The sequence below is a fragment of the Ooceraea biroi genome, chromosome 3 (genome assembly GCF_003672135.1).
Source record: "Ooceraea biroi isolate clonal line C1 chromosome 3, Obir_v5.4, whole genome shotgun sequence".
Lineage (NCBI taxonomy): Eukaryota > Metazoa > Arthropoda > Insecta > Hymenoptera > Formicidae > Ooceraea > Ooceraea biroi.
In genome coordinates this window covers 13,312,256-13,329,569 of record NC_039508.1, presented here as the reverse complement: position 1 = coordinate 13,329,569, position 17,314 = coordinate 13,312,256, and the positions used below count along the sequence as shown (strand labels likewise).

Here is a 17,314-nt window from a genome sequence, read left to right as displayed (position 1 = left end):
TATTCTAGTACAAAGATTATTGTATTTCTATTGTGACTGTTATAAGCGCAGAGGTTGTGATATCAGATTCTCAGAAAAGAACTATACGCAGCGGTTATAGTCAGCGATTATACTCGAGTTCACGTATTCATTATCGCCTTTGATTATAGAGGGTGTCCCGAAATTAAATGTCAAGACTGGGAGCGTGTGGGGAATTGATAAACTAACAAAAGACCAAAGTCCTCTAGAAATTTGCTCGTTTCTGCTTCGTTTTGAAGAAAAGTGCAAAAAACGAAAAACAATTTACGTTTCATCATAAAACGTAAAGTAATATTGAAATTGTTAGATTTATTTTTAACCAGGTAGATTATTTGATGCCAAACAATACTAAAATAATCGTAAAAAACCAAGAAAAATAATATTTTTTATTTTTCACTTATGTTTATTTATATTTATTTATTCATGTTTTCAGTTATTTAATGAAGGGATTGTTTAAAGTGCTGATCTTTTGCAGCAATGCAAGTATTGCATCTAGCACTGACAGCTCGTGTTGCAGCTGGACAATTGTTCTGGTAATAATTGCATGGTGCACTACAGCCATAATTCGATTTCTCAGCTGTTCTCTAGAGTCGATTGGCATTAAATAAACTTCTTGCTGTAAGGCTCCCAGACGAAGAAATTCGTAGATGTCAGATCGAGTGATCGAGGTCAAAATGCTGGTCCTTATTACTAGTCACTTGAAGGCTTTCTCTTCTAATGAGTAACTGACTAAGTCACAGGGGAAAGATTGTGTCATGACGAATGTAAACAACCCAAGTCAAACAGGGTACAATACTCCTGTGTTATCACATATTTAGTTACAATCCTCTAATCTTACTTTAAGAAGATCTAATATAATAAGACTAAATGTAAAGTGTAAAGATAACCAGTAGTTGGAAAAAGACATTTAAGATTACAGAAAGTATTGTTCGGCGTAAGTTATTAAAAAGATTGTCACATTTCTATTATTACATAAGTGTTATATAAGAGTTATATTACGCTCTTTCAAAATAAATTTGTACTTTTGCTTCTTATTATCTTATGTTTTAATATATTTTTATCAAAATCAATATTTATTAAGTCTTAAATTATTGTTAGTCTTATGTATCAATTATATTCTATATATATTATCATAAAATTATTCATCTAAGAACCAATCGATTAAAAAATTACTTGAAAAGTAATTCTTAAAAAAATTGCCGAGTAATTGGTGTTACCATCGAAAATTCTTTATTAAACGCTATTTACGAGAGACCCTGTAGTCTTTGATATATCTACGTATAGCATCAGTGGGTAAGAAGGGAAACGAGTTGAATCGAAGTACAAGTTGGCAATAGGCCATTTCGCTTATGCAAAAGCTTACTGAAACATTGTGCGCAATCGAAAGAGATAAATGAAACATCTCTAGTTGCAATAAACGTTCTCTTTCTGCAGTTTCATTCATGCAACGTTCACATTTCATGTGTTCCACCTAGGCGAGCTCTGCGCAGACTCTGACACTTTATCATCCATCCATGTGGAACATCCCGTGGCCGAATAACGTCGAATCAGTATAGCGGAGCGCGCTTTACGCGATGCTACTATGTGGTGTGCTCCGTGTAGTGCTACCCACATCGTTCAGCACTGTCGTGCAAATTGCGTTCTTCTTGCTGCAAAACTCCAATGTCTTGAGGGTAATCGCGTCCATGCCACCTGGAGCCGGTCAGTGACAGTGCGATATATTTTTAAGATTTTTACCACTTGTCATTTGCTTGTTTGCAACGAATGATGAAGAGGTCCACGTCAAAGATAACATCCTCGCACAGAAATACGTGAACGCATCATTGCACATCATTTCGTAAGATTGTTCCAACTTACTGCTGCTTGACTTTGTGCTTAAAGTTCATTTGCTTTCGTTTAATTCAATTTAAAACTTTCGCCAACGCGCGCTTAATTAAGTTTCTATTAACGCACGCTTGATTAACTTAAGTGTTTTTCTTTTCCATGTAATTACGTGGGTCGCTACGAACTTTTCTATTTGTGCAGAATTAATCTGATCGTGACAAGTAGCTTAGCACATATTAATCCTTAATACTGTTTTTTAGATCTAATTAAAATAATTACAATTAATAGAAATTCAAATCTCGCGAGTCAGTCAAATATTTTTAGTTCAAACAGTTCACTTTATATGCGCAGTAAATTTTACGCGCGCATTCATAGTGTCGTGTGTGAATCAGCCAGCAGCAGGTCGCGTATACCTACGTGGTTCCACGTGCTCGATCGATTCGGGACCGTTCTTTCAGGTCGCGATACACGTGCACATGAAAATACAAGCAACGTGCTGCGCGTTCCGTGATCCCGTTTCCGCACAAGATGCATTCTTCCGTGACTCTGTTGTCAGTGTGCTGCTGGTGTATTCGCGTACTCGAAATTGAGCAGGTTGCCAACTAGGCGCCAGTCCACGAGAGAGCTTAAGTAATTCAGCGCTGTCGTGCAGGTGTACGCCAAGTAATCGATATTATTATCGGCGTGCTCGTATACGTGCGGACATGGCACTGTTCTCATCACGGTAATATCATGACGCTCTTTCTTCGCTCTTCGACGCTCTGCCATGGTTTACTGATGTCTGGAAAAATTTAGAAGTTTTGCGTATTAGCACGTAACATAACGCTTGCGTATTAGCACGTCTTCATAAAAGGTCGATTTAGCGTAAAAGTCAGATCAGAAGCTGTAATTATTCGAGCATATCGCAGAGACATCGGTGCAATATTCGTAAATTCACAGAAACGCCAGCAAGTGTGCAATAGGACGAGCAGTGCGGCGCACGGGGGTTAATAGCGATCAATCTCACTTATTCTCACCATAGGAACTCCGTTTTCTATTGATTTAACACTACCATCACACGTACTAAAAATACCTGCGGTGTGCCGCGTGACTATGGACTCTGCACACATATGGGAGGATTGTGAATGAAGTTCAATAAAAAGAATATGCACTCTCTCTTATATATATACATATACAGCGCATTGCATATTTCATATGTATGTATTGGGGGTGTGATTTAGTTTTGAGGGTTTTTTTGCTCAAAAACGCATGTATTTAAATATGATAATGAATGAATACCTTAATCAAAATATTTTTCTTTGTTTTCTATAACTTTTTCCCATCTTTCTGGCAAGAGATGGATTCCACCACGATAAAATGACTCTTCTTTTCAGTTGATCCATTCGTCGACGAATTTTCGCACTTCTTCGAAATTATGAAAGTGTGTATCCTCTAAAGCGTGTTGCATCGACCGGAACAAATAATAATCGCATGGAGCAATGTCCGGAGAATACGCGGGGTGCGGTAAGACTTCCCATTCAAGCTCTAATAGTGTTTCTTTCACTGATAACGCAACGTCAGGTCGAGCGTTGTCACGAAGAAGAATCACTTTCCGTCGTTTACTCGCAATTGGTGGTCGTTTTTGGTCCAATGCTCGCTTCAACTTGTACAATTGGTGTCGATAACGATCAGTCGTGACAGTCTCATGCGGATTTAACAGCTCATAGTACACTATCCCACCAAATACAGAGCATTACTTTTGAACCGTGAATATTGCGTCTCGGAGTGGATGTTGATGGTTCGCCTGGATCCACCCATGATTTTCTGCGTTTCGGATTATCAAAATAGATGCACTTTTCATCCCCAGTAACAATCCGAGACAAAAGACTCTTCTTTTTTTGCCTGGCGATCAACGAAATGCAAATGTTCAACCGGTTCGCAATGAGCACTTTCCGATAATTCATGTCGAACCCATTTCCCTTCTTTCTGAATTTTTCCCATTTCATGTAAATGTTTGGTAACTGTTGTACGATCAACACTTAATGCTCTGGCAAGTTCTGAAGTGGATTGTGTTGGATTTTCGTGCAATAATGCTTGCAAATCTGCATTTTCAAGCTTTCTTGGTTGTCCCGAGCGTTCTTTGTCCTTAATTGATGGGGCAGAATCACCATAAGTTTTGACAAGAATTCTATAACCGTCAGCCGCAGTTTTCTTTTGATTAAAAAACAAAAGCAACGCATGTCGAAAATGCTCTTTCGGAAGTTCCATTTTTACGATGATATAAACACGACTGTTATTACATCTATTGCTATAATGCTACTAAATGTCATGGATAATGTCAACACTGTAAGAAACAACAGTTATCGGAAACAGCTATTGGAACAAACTGACACTACAGCCATCCGTTGCAAAACCCTCAAAACTAAATCACACTCCTAATACATAGTCTCTTTCAGTGATTCAGTGCTTATCGAAAAAAAGAGGAAGAGAGAGAGGGGGGGGAGGAGGGAATGGAGAGAATTTGCATACGAACATGAGCTTGCAGGAACAAAGTTGCAAAATTACAAATGACCGAGTACGCGGTACACCGACGATATTTCCGCGCGGACCGGAAAGTCAAACGAGCCGTGAAACCAGGTCGTCGTAACAACGCGAAAAAAATCGCGCGAGCAGAATAGATCACGGACATGTCCCACGTAGTGTCATAAGTGATCGTCAATTTGAGCGATCGCGAAACTGTAATGGATTGACTTGAGCGAGCTCTATCTCGAAATTTGTGGCGCTTGTTGAAACGTAAGCTTCCTGTTCTCGCAGCTTTCGCGTTCTTTAACGTAGAACAATTACTGTGAAACTTGCAACTCAAGAGGACGTTACTCTCTAATTACTCCGATGCTTTGAATGGCAGTTTGAATGACAAAAAAACAATTATAGTACTGGTCGACAGTCACAATAAAAATAATTTTTCTCACGCACATGAGGGTCGTACAATTTTTACGAGACCCGGTCACGTAATCGCATGACAAGATATTTTTCATTTCTTGGTTTTCCGCCCTCTCCTGTCCTCTGTCTTTATTATCGCATCTATTATGATCGGTTCATCTTCCGCGATGTCGTGACATCGCGGATAGGTCGCATGACGGCCGGTCGTTGGCCTCATCGGCAGGGGATATCGCATGGAAAGGCTTTCGCGTACATATACTCGTGTTTTCTTACCCTTCTTCCTTCAGAAGAAGAAATTTCTTTATGCCAACTTTCACCGGCAGGACATAAAACTCTTAAATCTTCGAACTCATCGTTAATATCGGTGACATTGACGATACTGTTGATATTACATAAACATTTGCATCTTGTATAACGGATTACATAGTCCTATTGTTAGAACACTTTATATAAGAAAACCTAAAAAACAATAGAATCAATTTCCACGTACAGAAGACGAGATTATCCTGATCGAACATCTACCAGGACGGCAGGTGCATCTTCAGGATTTCTTCTGGACCGGTCTCGAGGACGCGCCCCCCTGGGTGGATCCCAGCCAAGGCTTAACTTTCTACGAAACGAAGACAATCGTTCACACTGTCACGGTTTACACCCCGACCGACGAAAAGGGCCCGTCAGATTCTATTTCGCCTCATCGTCCAGACACTTATAATCCGGAATGTGTCACGTGCATAGAACCGACACCTAGATTGGACGATGACGATCAGAGCATCGGGGTTCTTATCGGGGAAGACCCAGGTCCGAGGTAACCGTGACCAATTAATATTATAAAACAGAGCTCGGCAAGATTTGCACGCGGCAGCCGATTTTCAGCTAGCGCCGCCTCCCGCTATTCCCCTTACCTCGAGCTCCCGCGCGCAGCCTACAAGCTGCTCGAGGCTCAGGACCGTATGACACGCGTGTATCTACATATATTTACAATAGCTTTCCACATCACCCGTGAGGTACTATTATTGACGCGTTTTTTTTTAGTGATATCCCCAGTAGACCTAATCCACTGATGATCCTGAAACAATCCTTTAAGTAATAAAATAGAAGAATGAAATAACTAATTAAATGGAAACTATTCGGACAATTCAGATTGTGCAGGCAATTTTCGAGATCTTTTAGAGACGAGAGTAGAAACATCGATTTCCATATTGTATGTAGCAAGTCGCATAAGACGCGGTAAAGAATCATCACTTAAAGAAGACCGTTTTTCGTTTTTTATCAATTTCATTTTCGAAAATGAAGTTTCACATAAATATGTGGAACCAAACATGGAATAAATTCGAAGACCAAAATTTCGCAGTTTGGGATATGATGATTCTGATAAAATTTTATAAAAATCAGCCCCGGTTTCTTTAATCGTTTTCAGGGAAATATCAGTGTGTAAATCACATAATTCATCCTGCAAATCAAGGTGTTGTTCTTCGATTGGCGCTGTAAGGGGATTCTCAAAAAGAATTAATTCGGTTCGAAGTTTTTCAAAGCAAGTAAAACGTGTATCGAATTCTTCTATAAGACAATCAATGAAAGAAATATGTTCCTTAAAATTACAATTACTGCCGTGTTCTTCGAGAAGAATCTGGCAAGAAGGAAAAAAATGAAAGATATCATTATTTAAATGAGATTTAAATAATTGTAATTTTCTTCGGAATGAATCAACGTGACTAACTAATTGGGAAATATTTTGATTCGGTTTTTGAAGTTTTAGATTGAGAAGCCTAAGTTGATTAGTTATATCAGTAATGAAGGCAAGTTCAGAAAGAAATATGATATCTTCCAAAAGCGATATATATTCCTGAAATTTAGAATTGTTCATTTCTTGCAAGAAAAGGAAGATCTCTTTTCTTATCGCAAAAAATATTTCCAAACATTTTGCAGCACTAAGCCAACGTACTGGGCAATGAAGAGGGATGTCTGTGTGAACAGCATTATGTTCATGAAGAAATAACTGAAATTTTCTATGATTAAGGAATTTCTGTCCACCTTTAATTAAATTAATTATTTTAGTTACGGTCTCCATAGCTGTTGATAATTTTACTACTTTGCCACTTAATGCTTCCTGATGTATTATACAATGTATAATTGGGATATTAATATTACGCTCCTTTAATTGGCCAGCGAAACCAATTTTTGAACCTGTCATCGCTTTTGCGCCATCAGTCGTAATCGAAGAACATTTCCTAAAATCAATTCCCAATTTTTTAAGTGAATCTTCAACAGCTAAAAAAATATCGAGACCCGTTGTTGTGCCATGTAAAGGAACGAAATCTAAAAGCTCCTCGACATAAGAGAAATCGTTTTGCACGATTCGAGTAAAAATACTCAGTTGACTTTTATGCCGAATATCGGTGCTTTCATCGAGACATAAAGAAAAATATCTACATGAAATCAAAAGATTTTGTAATTCTTCTTTTATAGAATTACTGATATCAGTAATTCTGGATGTTACAGTTTTTGCACTGAGGGGAATGCTCCTTGCTTCGTCAAGAGTTAAAGAATTATCGAAAGCTTTCACTGCTTCGATGATGCAATTTTTTACGAAAGTACCTTCGGTAAACGGTTTCGAATTTTGTGCTATAAGCAAAGAAATAGCATAAGAAGCTAATAGGGATTTTTCAAAGAAGAAGAAGAAGATTCAGAAGAAGAAGATATTGCACCTTCTTGATATACTAATTTTAGTCCTTCGAGGATATTTAATTTCTCTGTGTCCGAATAATTGGAATATTGGACCGAATGATGACATCTGAAATGCCTCTCTATTGAAAACTTTTTTATTACGGCAGGTTTAAATCCACAAAGCAAACATATCGTTCAATTAGAAATGTAGCTAAAGAAATAATTAGTTTCCCAAGATTTGTCAAATTCTTGAGCATACTTTTGATGATCCATCATGAAATTCAGAAAATGCACAAATTATTTACTGCTAATACTTGCTGTTATTCGCTACTATTCGATGCTATCCACTGTTATCCGCTGCTATTCGCTGCTATCCGCTGCTCTGACTGCTTTATAAATGATATCCGTTGGAAAACGTTAAAAACAATTGCCGGCAACGACTGTTACGCTGGCGAGAGAGACTGTCGCAGAGAGACAATGATATAGCGATCGCATTTCTAATCGAACGATATGTTTGCTTTGTGGATTTGAATTTGCTGTAATAAAAAAGTTTTCAATACAGAGGCATTTCAGATGTCATCATTCAGTCCAATATTCCAATTATTCGGACACAGAGAAATTAAATATCCTCGAAGGACTAAATTAATATATCAAGAAGGTGTAATATCTTCTTCTCCTAAATCTTCTTCTTCTTCTGAAAAATCCCTATTAGCTTCTTATGCTATTTCTTTGCTTATAGCACAAAATTCGAAACCATTTACCGAAGGTACTTTTGTAAAAAATTGCATCATCGAAACAGTGAAAGCTTTCGATAATTCTTTAACTCTTGACGAAGCAAGGAGCATTCCCTTCAGTGCAAAAACTGATTTTTGCACTGAGAGGAATGCTCCTTGCACTGAATAACATTTTGATTTGGAGGATGAATTGTGTGATTTACACACTGATATTTCCCTGAAAACGATTAAAGAAACCGGGGCTGATTTTTATAAAATTTTATCAGAATCATCATATCCCAAACTGCGAAATTTTGGTCTTCGAATTTATTCCATGTTTGGTTCCACATATTTATGTGAAACTTCATTTTCGAAAATGAAATTGATAAAAAACGAAAAACGGTCTTTAAGTGATGATTCTTTACCGCGTCTTATACGACTTGCTACATACAATATGGAAATCGATGTTTCTACTCTCGTCTCTAAAAGATCTCGAAAATTGCCTGCACAATCTGAATTGTCCGAATAGTTTCCATTTAATTAGTTATTTCATTCTTCTATTTTATTACTTAAAGGATTGTTTCAGGATCATCAGTGGATTAGGTCTACTGGGGATATCACTAAAAAAAAACGCGTCAATAATAGTACCTCACGGGTGATGTGGAAAGCTATTGTAAATATATGTAGATACACGCGTGTCATACGGTCCTGAGCCTCGAGCAGCTTGTAGGCTGCGCGCGGGAGCTCGAGGTAAGGGGAATAGCGGGAGGCGGCGCTAGCTGAAAATCGGCTGCCGCGTGCAAATCTTGCCGAGCTCTGTTATAAAACGTTCAGGTTTTGGTACGACTTGTGCGACCGAAAAAAATACAAGACATCAATTATTTTGTTTTACTTTTCTTTTATTGAAAACATAGTCCTGAGTCAATGTAACATTGGAAATGATTAAAACATTTGTCGAAGCAGTTACAGTTACTCCGTTTTCGAAATTGCCTCCAAAAGTTCCAAAAGTTCAAAAAGCTTCCAAAAGGTTGAAGTTCTTTGGAAAAAACTGTTTTGAAATTAGTTATATCAAGGCCTGGACAGACTGTATAACTTATATTGTAAACAAGTTGAAATATGGAAAATGTCGAAAAATGACAAAAAGATGTTTTGATAAATAATATATCGATATATAGTGTGTGTATAAATGTAAAATAGATGTGCGCGCGCGGATATTTCTAAAGCGAATACTGCTTTGCTCGTAATGTGGAAGGAAGTAACAAGAAAGGAACTCGCGTTACGCACAGGTATTGGCTGTTGACGGTTCTTCGACCAGGTGAAGCCGTACCACCCAAAGTCGAGCTTCGTCTCGCTCGTTTGTATCGAACCGCGTTCTCCAGACAGCAGCAACGACACCTCGGCCTGTTATCAACGGATCCGAGATCCCGACGAGACGCATTGTTACGCGGTTTTGTTGACCGAAAGGTAAAATGCATATTAAGGCACTAAAATCCTCTCGGTCGTCTTTATTCTTTACAATATGCGCAGAATATAGCGGGACATTCCGGAGCTTCATCCCAAACAAGGATCCCCCAAACAGAGATCTCCGCGAACGTAACTGAAGCTCAGCCCGAACTGACCGTTGATACCGTCGCGACTTCCTCGACTCACATGGGAACAGAAGCGAATGTTCCAAGTTCAACCGACGACAACTTATATTTTTCAAAAGTCTCGCAAGTCAAATCCATGAGAATGATCGAGATTCCCAGGCCGAAGGAAATGCTACTTCCGATGCTCGATGTTGACGCGACGGACGAGGAATTTGCAAGTAAAGACTTCGCAATGAAAAAGATCATGAAAACGTTCAGAGAAGATGCGAAATCCTCGTCTTCTGAGATTAATGGATATGCAACCACAGATTCGACGAACCCCGATCGCGGTGCTATCGACGATCCCAGAGAACAATCTCCGCAAAAGCCAATGCCAGTACCATTAGATTCGTCTGATTCAAATGTCGATCCCATTGCCAAAAATCGATCGAACGATAACGAAGGTGCCAGGATAGGGGTGCGCTCAAAATTGCGCTTAGCGGACGGCTCGGTCCCGGGGATCGTGAAGGTCAGAATGCAGAATATGAGTATTATCGAGAGCGGTGCAATGAGATTGATCTACTCGGTTCACCTTGATGGCAAGCCTGTTCCTGCCGAAACGGCCGCGAGGGACATGGCGCTTCTTTCGCCTCAGGAAGTCGCCCTCGAGCTCGGAGCACCAGTGATTATCCAGAGCGAGCGTGAGTGGATTATAATTTAATTAGGAAGAATGTTGTAAAATTGACAGCGGATAAAAGTATTGAAAGTGGATTTACAGCTTATCTGAAGGAGAGTCGACCCCTGGCCCTGTCAAGGAAGAGAGATGCATGGTTGCTGATCGGAGCAGCCGGCGCAGGTATCATTCTGCTAATTCTAGTCTTCGCCGGTTTAATTGTGGCTGCCAAGAGGAAAAGGGCGCATAGCGCCGTCGTTGCACCACCAAATAAGAGTATTCTTAAGAAAGAACGTGAATACGCAGCCGCGACACCTGGTATTGACAACACCGGGTTCTCGACGTCGGAGACCGAGATTAAGGTATGCAGTAGTATACCTATTCTTGTCGATATCAGAAACTCAGATAATTCTCATTAATTAATTTCATTAATTAAAAATGCTCCTATTTTATATACTATATCGTTCCTCTCAGAGTTACAATTTTCTTACTAACGTTTTCCTTATCCTCTACGATTTAACTTAAACCTTGATCTACTTCCTACTCCAATTTATCCTGATCCTTATCGTATGCTACTATAACTTACTGTGACTATACTATTTGTGTTCTTACTGACGTATACCAAAGTGTTGCCTTTGCACACTGAGAAAAAAATGTAATTGATCTTACGAAATGTTTTGTCACGGGCTACCAACAAAATATATACTTATTTCAACAAGTTATATATTGAATCAAATATATAATTGTTGGATTATAATTCTCATGTGTGTAATCCAAGAACTACATATTTGTTTCAATATATAACTTGTTGAAATAAGTATATATTTTGTTGGCAGCCCGTGACAAAACATTTCGTAAGATCAATTACATTTTTTTCTCAGTACATGGATCCATAATCACACTATTGCACATGTACAGACACATCCCGACTTCCCTTTCCGAATCGTATTATTTTTTCTTATTCATTTAGTGCCTCTCTCTTTCTTATTTTTCATGTAAATTTGCTGGTTTGCATTCTTGGATATGAAGTAATTAAATAACGCAATATCTGTATACAAAGAACATCAAGAACAACTTTCATGGAGCATGTTTCATAAAAGTAAAAGAAGGGAGACTGCATAATTCTTAAAATTCCTTTCTCGCGTGCTAAAGATTATGGGATATCATAAGGAAATATAAACTCGGACTATTAAAACCATTACGGCACGCGAACGATCAACAAACGACGTCGGTGACTGCAGGAAAACGACGTTATCGATTCTAACAAAATATTATTCCCACTCCGTTGGGTAAATTGTTACGCTTTCGAATCGCGTATCTTTGTTTCTTATGCGACTCTCCCCTGTTCTCTTGCAGACCGATGGTACCAGTCAGCGGCAAACCCCGCGAACTTTATCCAGAACTCCGATCACGCCCGACACACCTGACAGTCTGGAATTGGGCATTCACGAAGTTTCCAGCGACAACGACGAAGAACCGAGAAGAGTTCGCGGATCGACTTCCTGGAGTATACACGAACACTCATCTAAGAGAGCAAGGTAATTGACAAAGTACTTGGCGATTAATTTACAAAGACACTATTAACGCGTTAAGCTACGTAATTGTAATACGAAAATTTAATAATAGCTAATAATAAGCTCTGAAATTAATTTTAATTTATAGAGAAAGAGGTATACATATAAGTGATGTTTTAAAATTATAAAATAATTATAAAAAAATTGTAATTTTTACATACGTAGAGTGTCGCGTGGAAAAATGATGAGAACAAACGCGATCGACCAGCCCAGGACTCCGGACTCATTGAACACCGATCGTATAGAGACACTGGATTCTTTGGGGAATGGCTATGTGAAACGAGAAGAATCCACCGCTTCGCCCCAATCTTACTTGTCGATGCCTTCGTGCAAACAATTCCCCAGCATGCGAAGCGTGGAACCGCTGTCAAGGGTGCTGGAACCTGTCATGGTAATTTTCAAAAAAATTCCAGATTGCATCTCCTTAATCACTATAAATTATCAGCCTTACTTTTCTAATAAAAAAAATGTTCTAGGTCAGGCACTTAGATATCGATTCTCCAGAATTAGTGCGCCACGAGAGAGGTGACGACATCGACGACACGTTCCTCGCGAGAACGTCGAGTGCTTCGAGAGATCCTGGAGCTGTAGGGCCCATCGTGTGGAATCTGAACAAGCAAACGTTTTCTACAGAAGGTATATATGCCATTTTTTTCATTGATATTTCATAATTATTCCGAAAAAACTTCGCGACCATACGTTTTCAGCATCGATTACGAACGAATAAATTACGTCGCTTAAATTATTGGGTCATTAAGTATGAAACTTTACAAATAGAACATAAACTTTTGCATTTTTTGGCACATGGACATGATTTATTTTCAATCGAAGTATGCGCCCATGTTATCTACACACTTCTGCCATTTTAGTGGTAGTTGGTCTATGCCTCTACTATAGAAGCCAGGAGTATGGGAATCGATGAAGTCGCGGAAGGCTGTTTCGACTGCCTGTTGAGAATTGAAGAATTTTCCCACCAAGAAGTTGTCCAAATTCCGGAAGAAGTGATAGTCGGTAGGTGATAGATCTGGTGAATATGGTGGATGACGGAGAGTTTCCAATTCCAACTCCCGTAGCTTTGCCACGGTCAGTCGTGCAGTGTGCGGTCGAGCATTATCATGCAACAGGATTGGCATTGACCGATTGACTAATTTCGGTTGTTTAATAGCAAGTTGTTGCATCATTTCGTCCAGTTGCTTGCAATATACTTCAGCCGTTATCGATGTACCAGGTTTCATAAAGTTGTAGTAGATAACACCTGACCTGGACCACCAAACAGTCACCATAAGCTTCTTCTGTGTAATGTTGGGTTTCGCGTGATGTCTCGGTGGTTCATCAGCGTTCAACCACTGATGTGAGCGTTTACGATTGTCGTAGAGTATCCACTTTTCATCGCAGGTCACAATTCGATTAAAAAAAGATTCATTTTTGTGACGGGAAAGCAAAGAAAGGGAAGCCTCTAGACGTTGCGCCTGCTGCGCATCGGTCGATTCGTGCGGGACCCATTTGTCCAACTTCTTAATCTTACCAATTGCAGCTAAATGAACAATATGGTGGGTATAGAAACATTGAATATCGATGCCAATTCACGTGTACTTTGAGATGGATCGGACTCTACTACGGCTCTCAAGTGATCATTATCCACCTTCGTCTTTGGTCTTCCACGTGGCTCATTAGCGAGGCTGAAATCTCTATCTCTGAAGTTTTTGAACCAATTGCCCACCGTTGCTTTAGTAGTTGAACCTTCACCAAATACAGCGTTGATATTACGAGCTGTCTCCGACCCTGTGGTTCCACGGCGGAACTCATATTCATAAATCACACGAATTTTGGACTTTTCCATAGTTCTATAAAAAAGAATCCACCAATAAAACTAATGAAGATATTTGAACAAACAAATATGACATTTGAAGAGCGAACATACATCTATCACACTAACCTAACCTGATACTGACGTCTGGCGCCAAATTTGAGATAACAAATGTTAAAGATGGCGCTTTTACATTTGTAAAGTTTCATACTTAATGACCCAATATTTTACTGCAAGGGCGCGAAGTTAATTTATTCGTTAGCAATCGGCTAATATAAAATACAAGGAATATTAGTTTCTTCACGCAATCTCTCGAAAGATTCCACTTGTCTGAAGGTAACGGTACGTCCGAAACGGACGTCGATGGAGTGTACCATCTATCATCGAGACCCGTGGGCCGCGCAAGACGAAGACTACACGAGCTCCTAGAGGACTCTTTCAGTCTCTTCGGAAGCAGAGATGCCAAGATCAAAGAGCCGCAGCCGCCGCCGAGCTCCGTTGCGCATGTAACGGATACACTCGCGATACTTTCGGAGACCAGAGGCAAATCTGCCCACGTCAGGTGCGAGTGCTTCTTCTTATTCCTTTCCTAATATGTAATCATTAAAGTTTAGCTGCCAAATTATTTTGTTAATATTATTTATTGTATTAGTCATTACATCATTGATGTGCATTATTGAAAAGAAAGAAATTAAGAAAGATTTGGTTGATTAATTCCAGTCCAGTAGTAACGCCAACGATGGAGATAAAAACGCGTCCGCGTACATCGCTACCACGTAAAGACCTCGACGAGGATATTCCGGAAACAGGCCAGGCTGGACCAGTTCATTCTCGCGGGGCCTGGGGTGCAAGACCGCTGAGTGCGGGTCCGTTCCACAGGCCAAACTTACCGGAAGTAGACACCAGGCGTATATTAGCGGACAACAGGCTTCCACCGGATGATCCTGCGGTACCTTTGATCGAGTCAATCAAAAAGGAACTTGAAAAGTTCACTTAATAGAACCTCAGTAGAACGTACGAAAGATGAGAAACGATGGAGAACGTTATACTAATATAAATTATACTAACCTTAAGTTAAAGAATAGTGTAAATACTTGATTCTTTTTCACGAAATTTTATATTTCAATTTCATCCTATGTAAGCTACGAGCAAAATGCAACATCTTACACGTATCACGAAAATACAAAGAGAAGAAGACGAAAGTAGATCATGCTTAGTTGGGTTGTTACGAATTGTGCCACTGAATTAACTTATTGTCACTGTAAATATCATTACATCATGAATGTTAAACAAATATGTAGAAAATGCATTTGCGAACTTGATACCACAAGTAATGTGTATGTGTGCGACTGATTATATTACAAAAAATATTAAGATAAATTCCTGCGACTGACCCGTTCAACTCTAACTAGAAATACACTCGTAACAATTATGAGAATAGACTTATATATAATAGACTTCTGTAATACGTATAATATACGACGCTTTTATTAAAAATCTATCTTATAAAATAATCGTATAAAATTAATTATACAAAATAACATTTATAACAATTATAACATCGGGAATCTTCTTTTCTTTCAGGTGACTTTTACTATCTCTACGAAACGATCATAATTACAAAAATCTTTGTACGTATGTTCGTGATGCAGTTTCAAGTCGGAATACTTATTTGTGAAGAAGTGTATATATTCGGGATGAATGGGATCGACTTCCAGAAAGAGGCGTCCGCCAGGTTTTAAAGTTTTGGCAGCGTATTTCAAGAGTGGTTTGATTACCTTCAGTCCATCGTCGCCGCCATCCAGCGCTCTAAGATCTTCGTAACTGCATAATAGATATACCATCAATCATATATGTACATTTATGAACAACACAGTTTGCAATATCTCTGCGATTATATTTTATGCATTACATTTTTATCTCGGGCTGCAGTCGCGATATGTCCTTCGTTGGTACATACGGCGGGTTACTGATCACAAAATCGAACAGCCTCGAATTAAGATCCACGTTACCAGTGCCATTCAAGATGCTGGAAATTTCAATATTTGCATCCGGTGTCAAAGTTGCGTGCATTACCATGATTTGGTTTGCCAAGTTCAGATTGTTTCGATTCGTCGTCGTCAGCTCGCAAGCGTGAAGATTCATATCGATCGCTGTGCACTTTATCTAAAAAAGTATACATTATTTTCTTATTAATCAGTTTATCTAGAATCAAGTGTAAATGAGCTTGACAAAATTATGACACGTTACGTACCTTTTTACAAGCGTGTGCGAGAGCCAGCGATATTGCGCCCGAACCGCAACCGATTTCCAGGATTTCGCAATTTTCGACTTGCGATGAATTCAGTCTTTTTAACACAAAGTCCACCAGTATTTCGGTCTCCGGACGTGGGATGAAAATCGGTGGCACGAGTTTCACGGTGATATCCCGGAAATCCCACTCGCCAATGATGTATTGAACTGGCATCCTGCAAGGACTTGGCGTTCATAAGTGAGCGCAGAAGACGTCGCGCAATGTAATCCAGGACGATGGACCATAGAAGACCTTACGAAGGTCTCTTACCTCGACAACCGACATTCGCATAACGATTCTAATTTCTCAATCTGGCTTGCGCTTAGTCGGTCATTTCTAACGTTCAGAATATCTATTATCTGCAAACAATAAGAAAAAAGGTTAATAACTTTTCTTTCAAAGTTTCAATGATAGATCTCTGCATAGAATCAGAACTTTATAACTTTTTTGTTTACATAACGTAAAGCATATGTATAATGTCTTATTATAATATATATGCGTTTCCAATTTTTATATGTGCTTTGTCAAGTCATTCAGCAGTTAGAAAGCTGTTCGATAATTGTAGATAAAGTATGTAAACATGTGATAAATATGCAAATTTGACTATTAGTGATCTTCACTCGACGAGTATCGTTAATCACAATTAAGACAATAAGGATCATTCTGCTAATACCTTTTCGGTTCCAATAATGTGCGCCACTATGTGTTCTATCGACTCTACCGGTTCCGGAATGCCTTCGCTTTCGAATCGACGACTCCATTTATCGATAACATCGCCGATTGTACATTCACGTGCGCTTGAAGTTAGTCGGATTGAATGTCCTGACATGATATCGTTTAGGTGCCGTTGGTTCTTTGCAAAACGTTGCAAACAGATGGATGTCGCCGAATTATTGATGATGGCACGTGTCCTTAAGATGTTCCGACACCACATGATGCTTTATTAGATGTTGCGAAACGCAAATTTACAATTGACTCTGTGCTATCAGCTGATAGATCATGATGGAGACTTGCCGGGAATTGCTGTTCTTAGTGTACAGTATAGTATATAAAGAAACTGCTGCCAACTAGCGGAATGGTGATCGAATGAATACTTATCAAGAGAGGGGTTGTTTAATTTACATAAAATAAAAATTTGATACCACAGAGTAAGGACAAGAGAAAATGAGTCACGCATAGGAAATGATGAAAATTGCATTTTCCACACAATTACAAATAGAGAATATTTTTAAGTATTAATCAGTTATCAATGGAGTAGCTT

The 17,314-nt window shown here is 39.1% G+C and overlaps 2 protein-coding genes across 4 annotated transcripts; one reads left to right on the top strand and one right to left on the bottom strand.

Moving 5' to 3' along the window:
* The first annotated feature begins 1,525 nt into the window (after positions 1-1,525).
* LOC105277108 lies at positions 1,526-15,248 on the top strand. Of its 3 annotated transcripts, XM_011335274.3 has the most exons (11): positions 1,536-1,719; positions 5,254-5,566; positions 9,425-9,602; positions 9,666-9,945; positions 10,036-10,407; positions 10,485-10,741; positions 11,736-11,917; positions 12,119-12,344; positions 12,430-12,589; positions 14,097-14,322; positions 14,481-14,757. In XM_011335274.3, the coding sequence occupies exons 1-11, from the start codon at positions 1,593-1,595 to the stop codon at positions 14,755-14,757; spliced, it is 2,598 nt and encodes an 865-aa protein (XP_011333576.2). In that variant the 5' UTR covers positions 1,536-1,592. The 3 variants fall into 3 exon arrangements, with proteins under 3 accessions (XP_011333577.1, XP_011333576.2, XP_011333574.2); XM_011335272.3 differs by having other exon boundaries at positions 1,593-1,719; positions 9,666-10,407; positions 14,481-15,248; XM_011335275.3 differs by lacking the exon at positions 14,481-14,757 and having other exon boundaries at positions 1,526-1,719; positions 9,666-10,407; positions 14,080-14,316.
* On the bottom strand, positions 14,862-17,114 carry LOC105277109 (hemK methyltransferase family member 1). Its single transcript, XM_011335276.3, has 5 exons — positions 16,727-17,114; positions 16,324-16,412; positions 16,015-16,228; positions 15,673-15,926; positions 14,862-15,584 (listed from the first exon to the last, which is right to left on the bottom strand). The coding sequence occupies exons 1-5, from the start codon at positions 16,985-16,987 to the stop codon at positions 15,341-15,343; spliced, it is 1,062 nt and encodes a 353-aa protein (XP_011333578.1). The 5' UTR covers positions 16,988-17,114; the 3' UTR covers positions 14,862-15,340.
* Between the last annotated feature and the right edge of the window lie 200 nt (positions 17,115-17,314).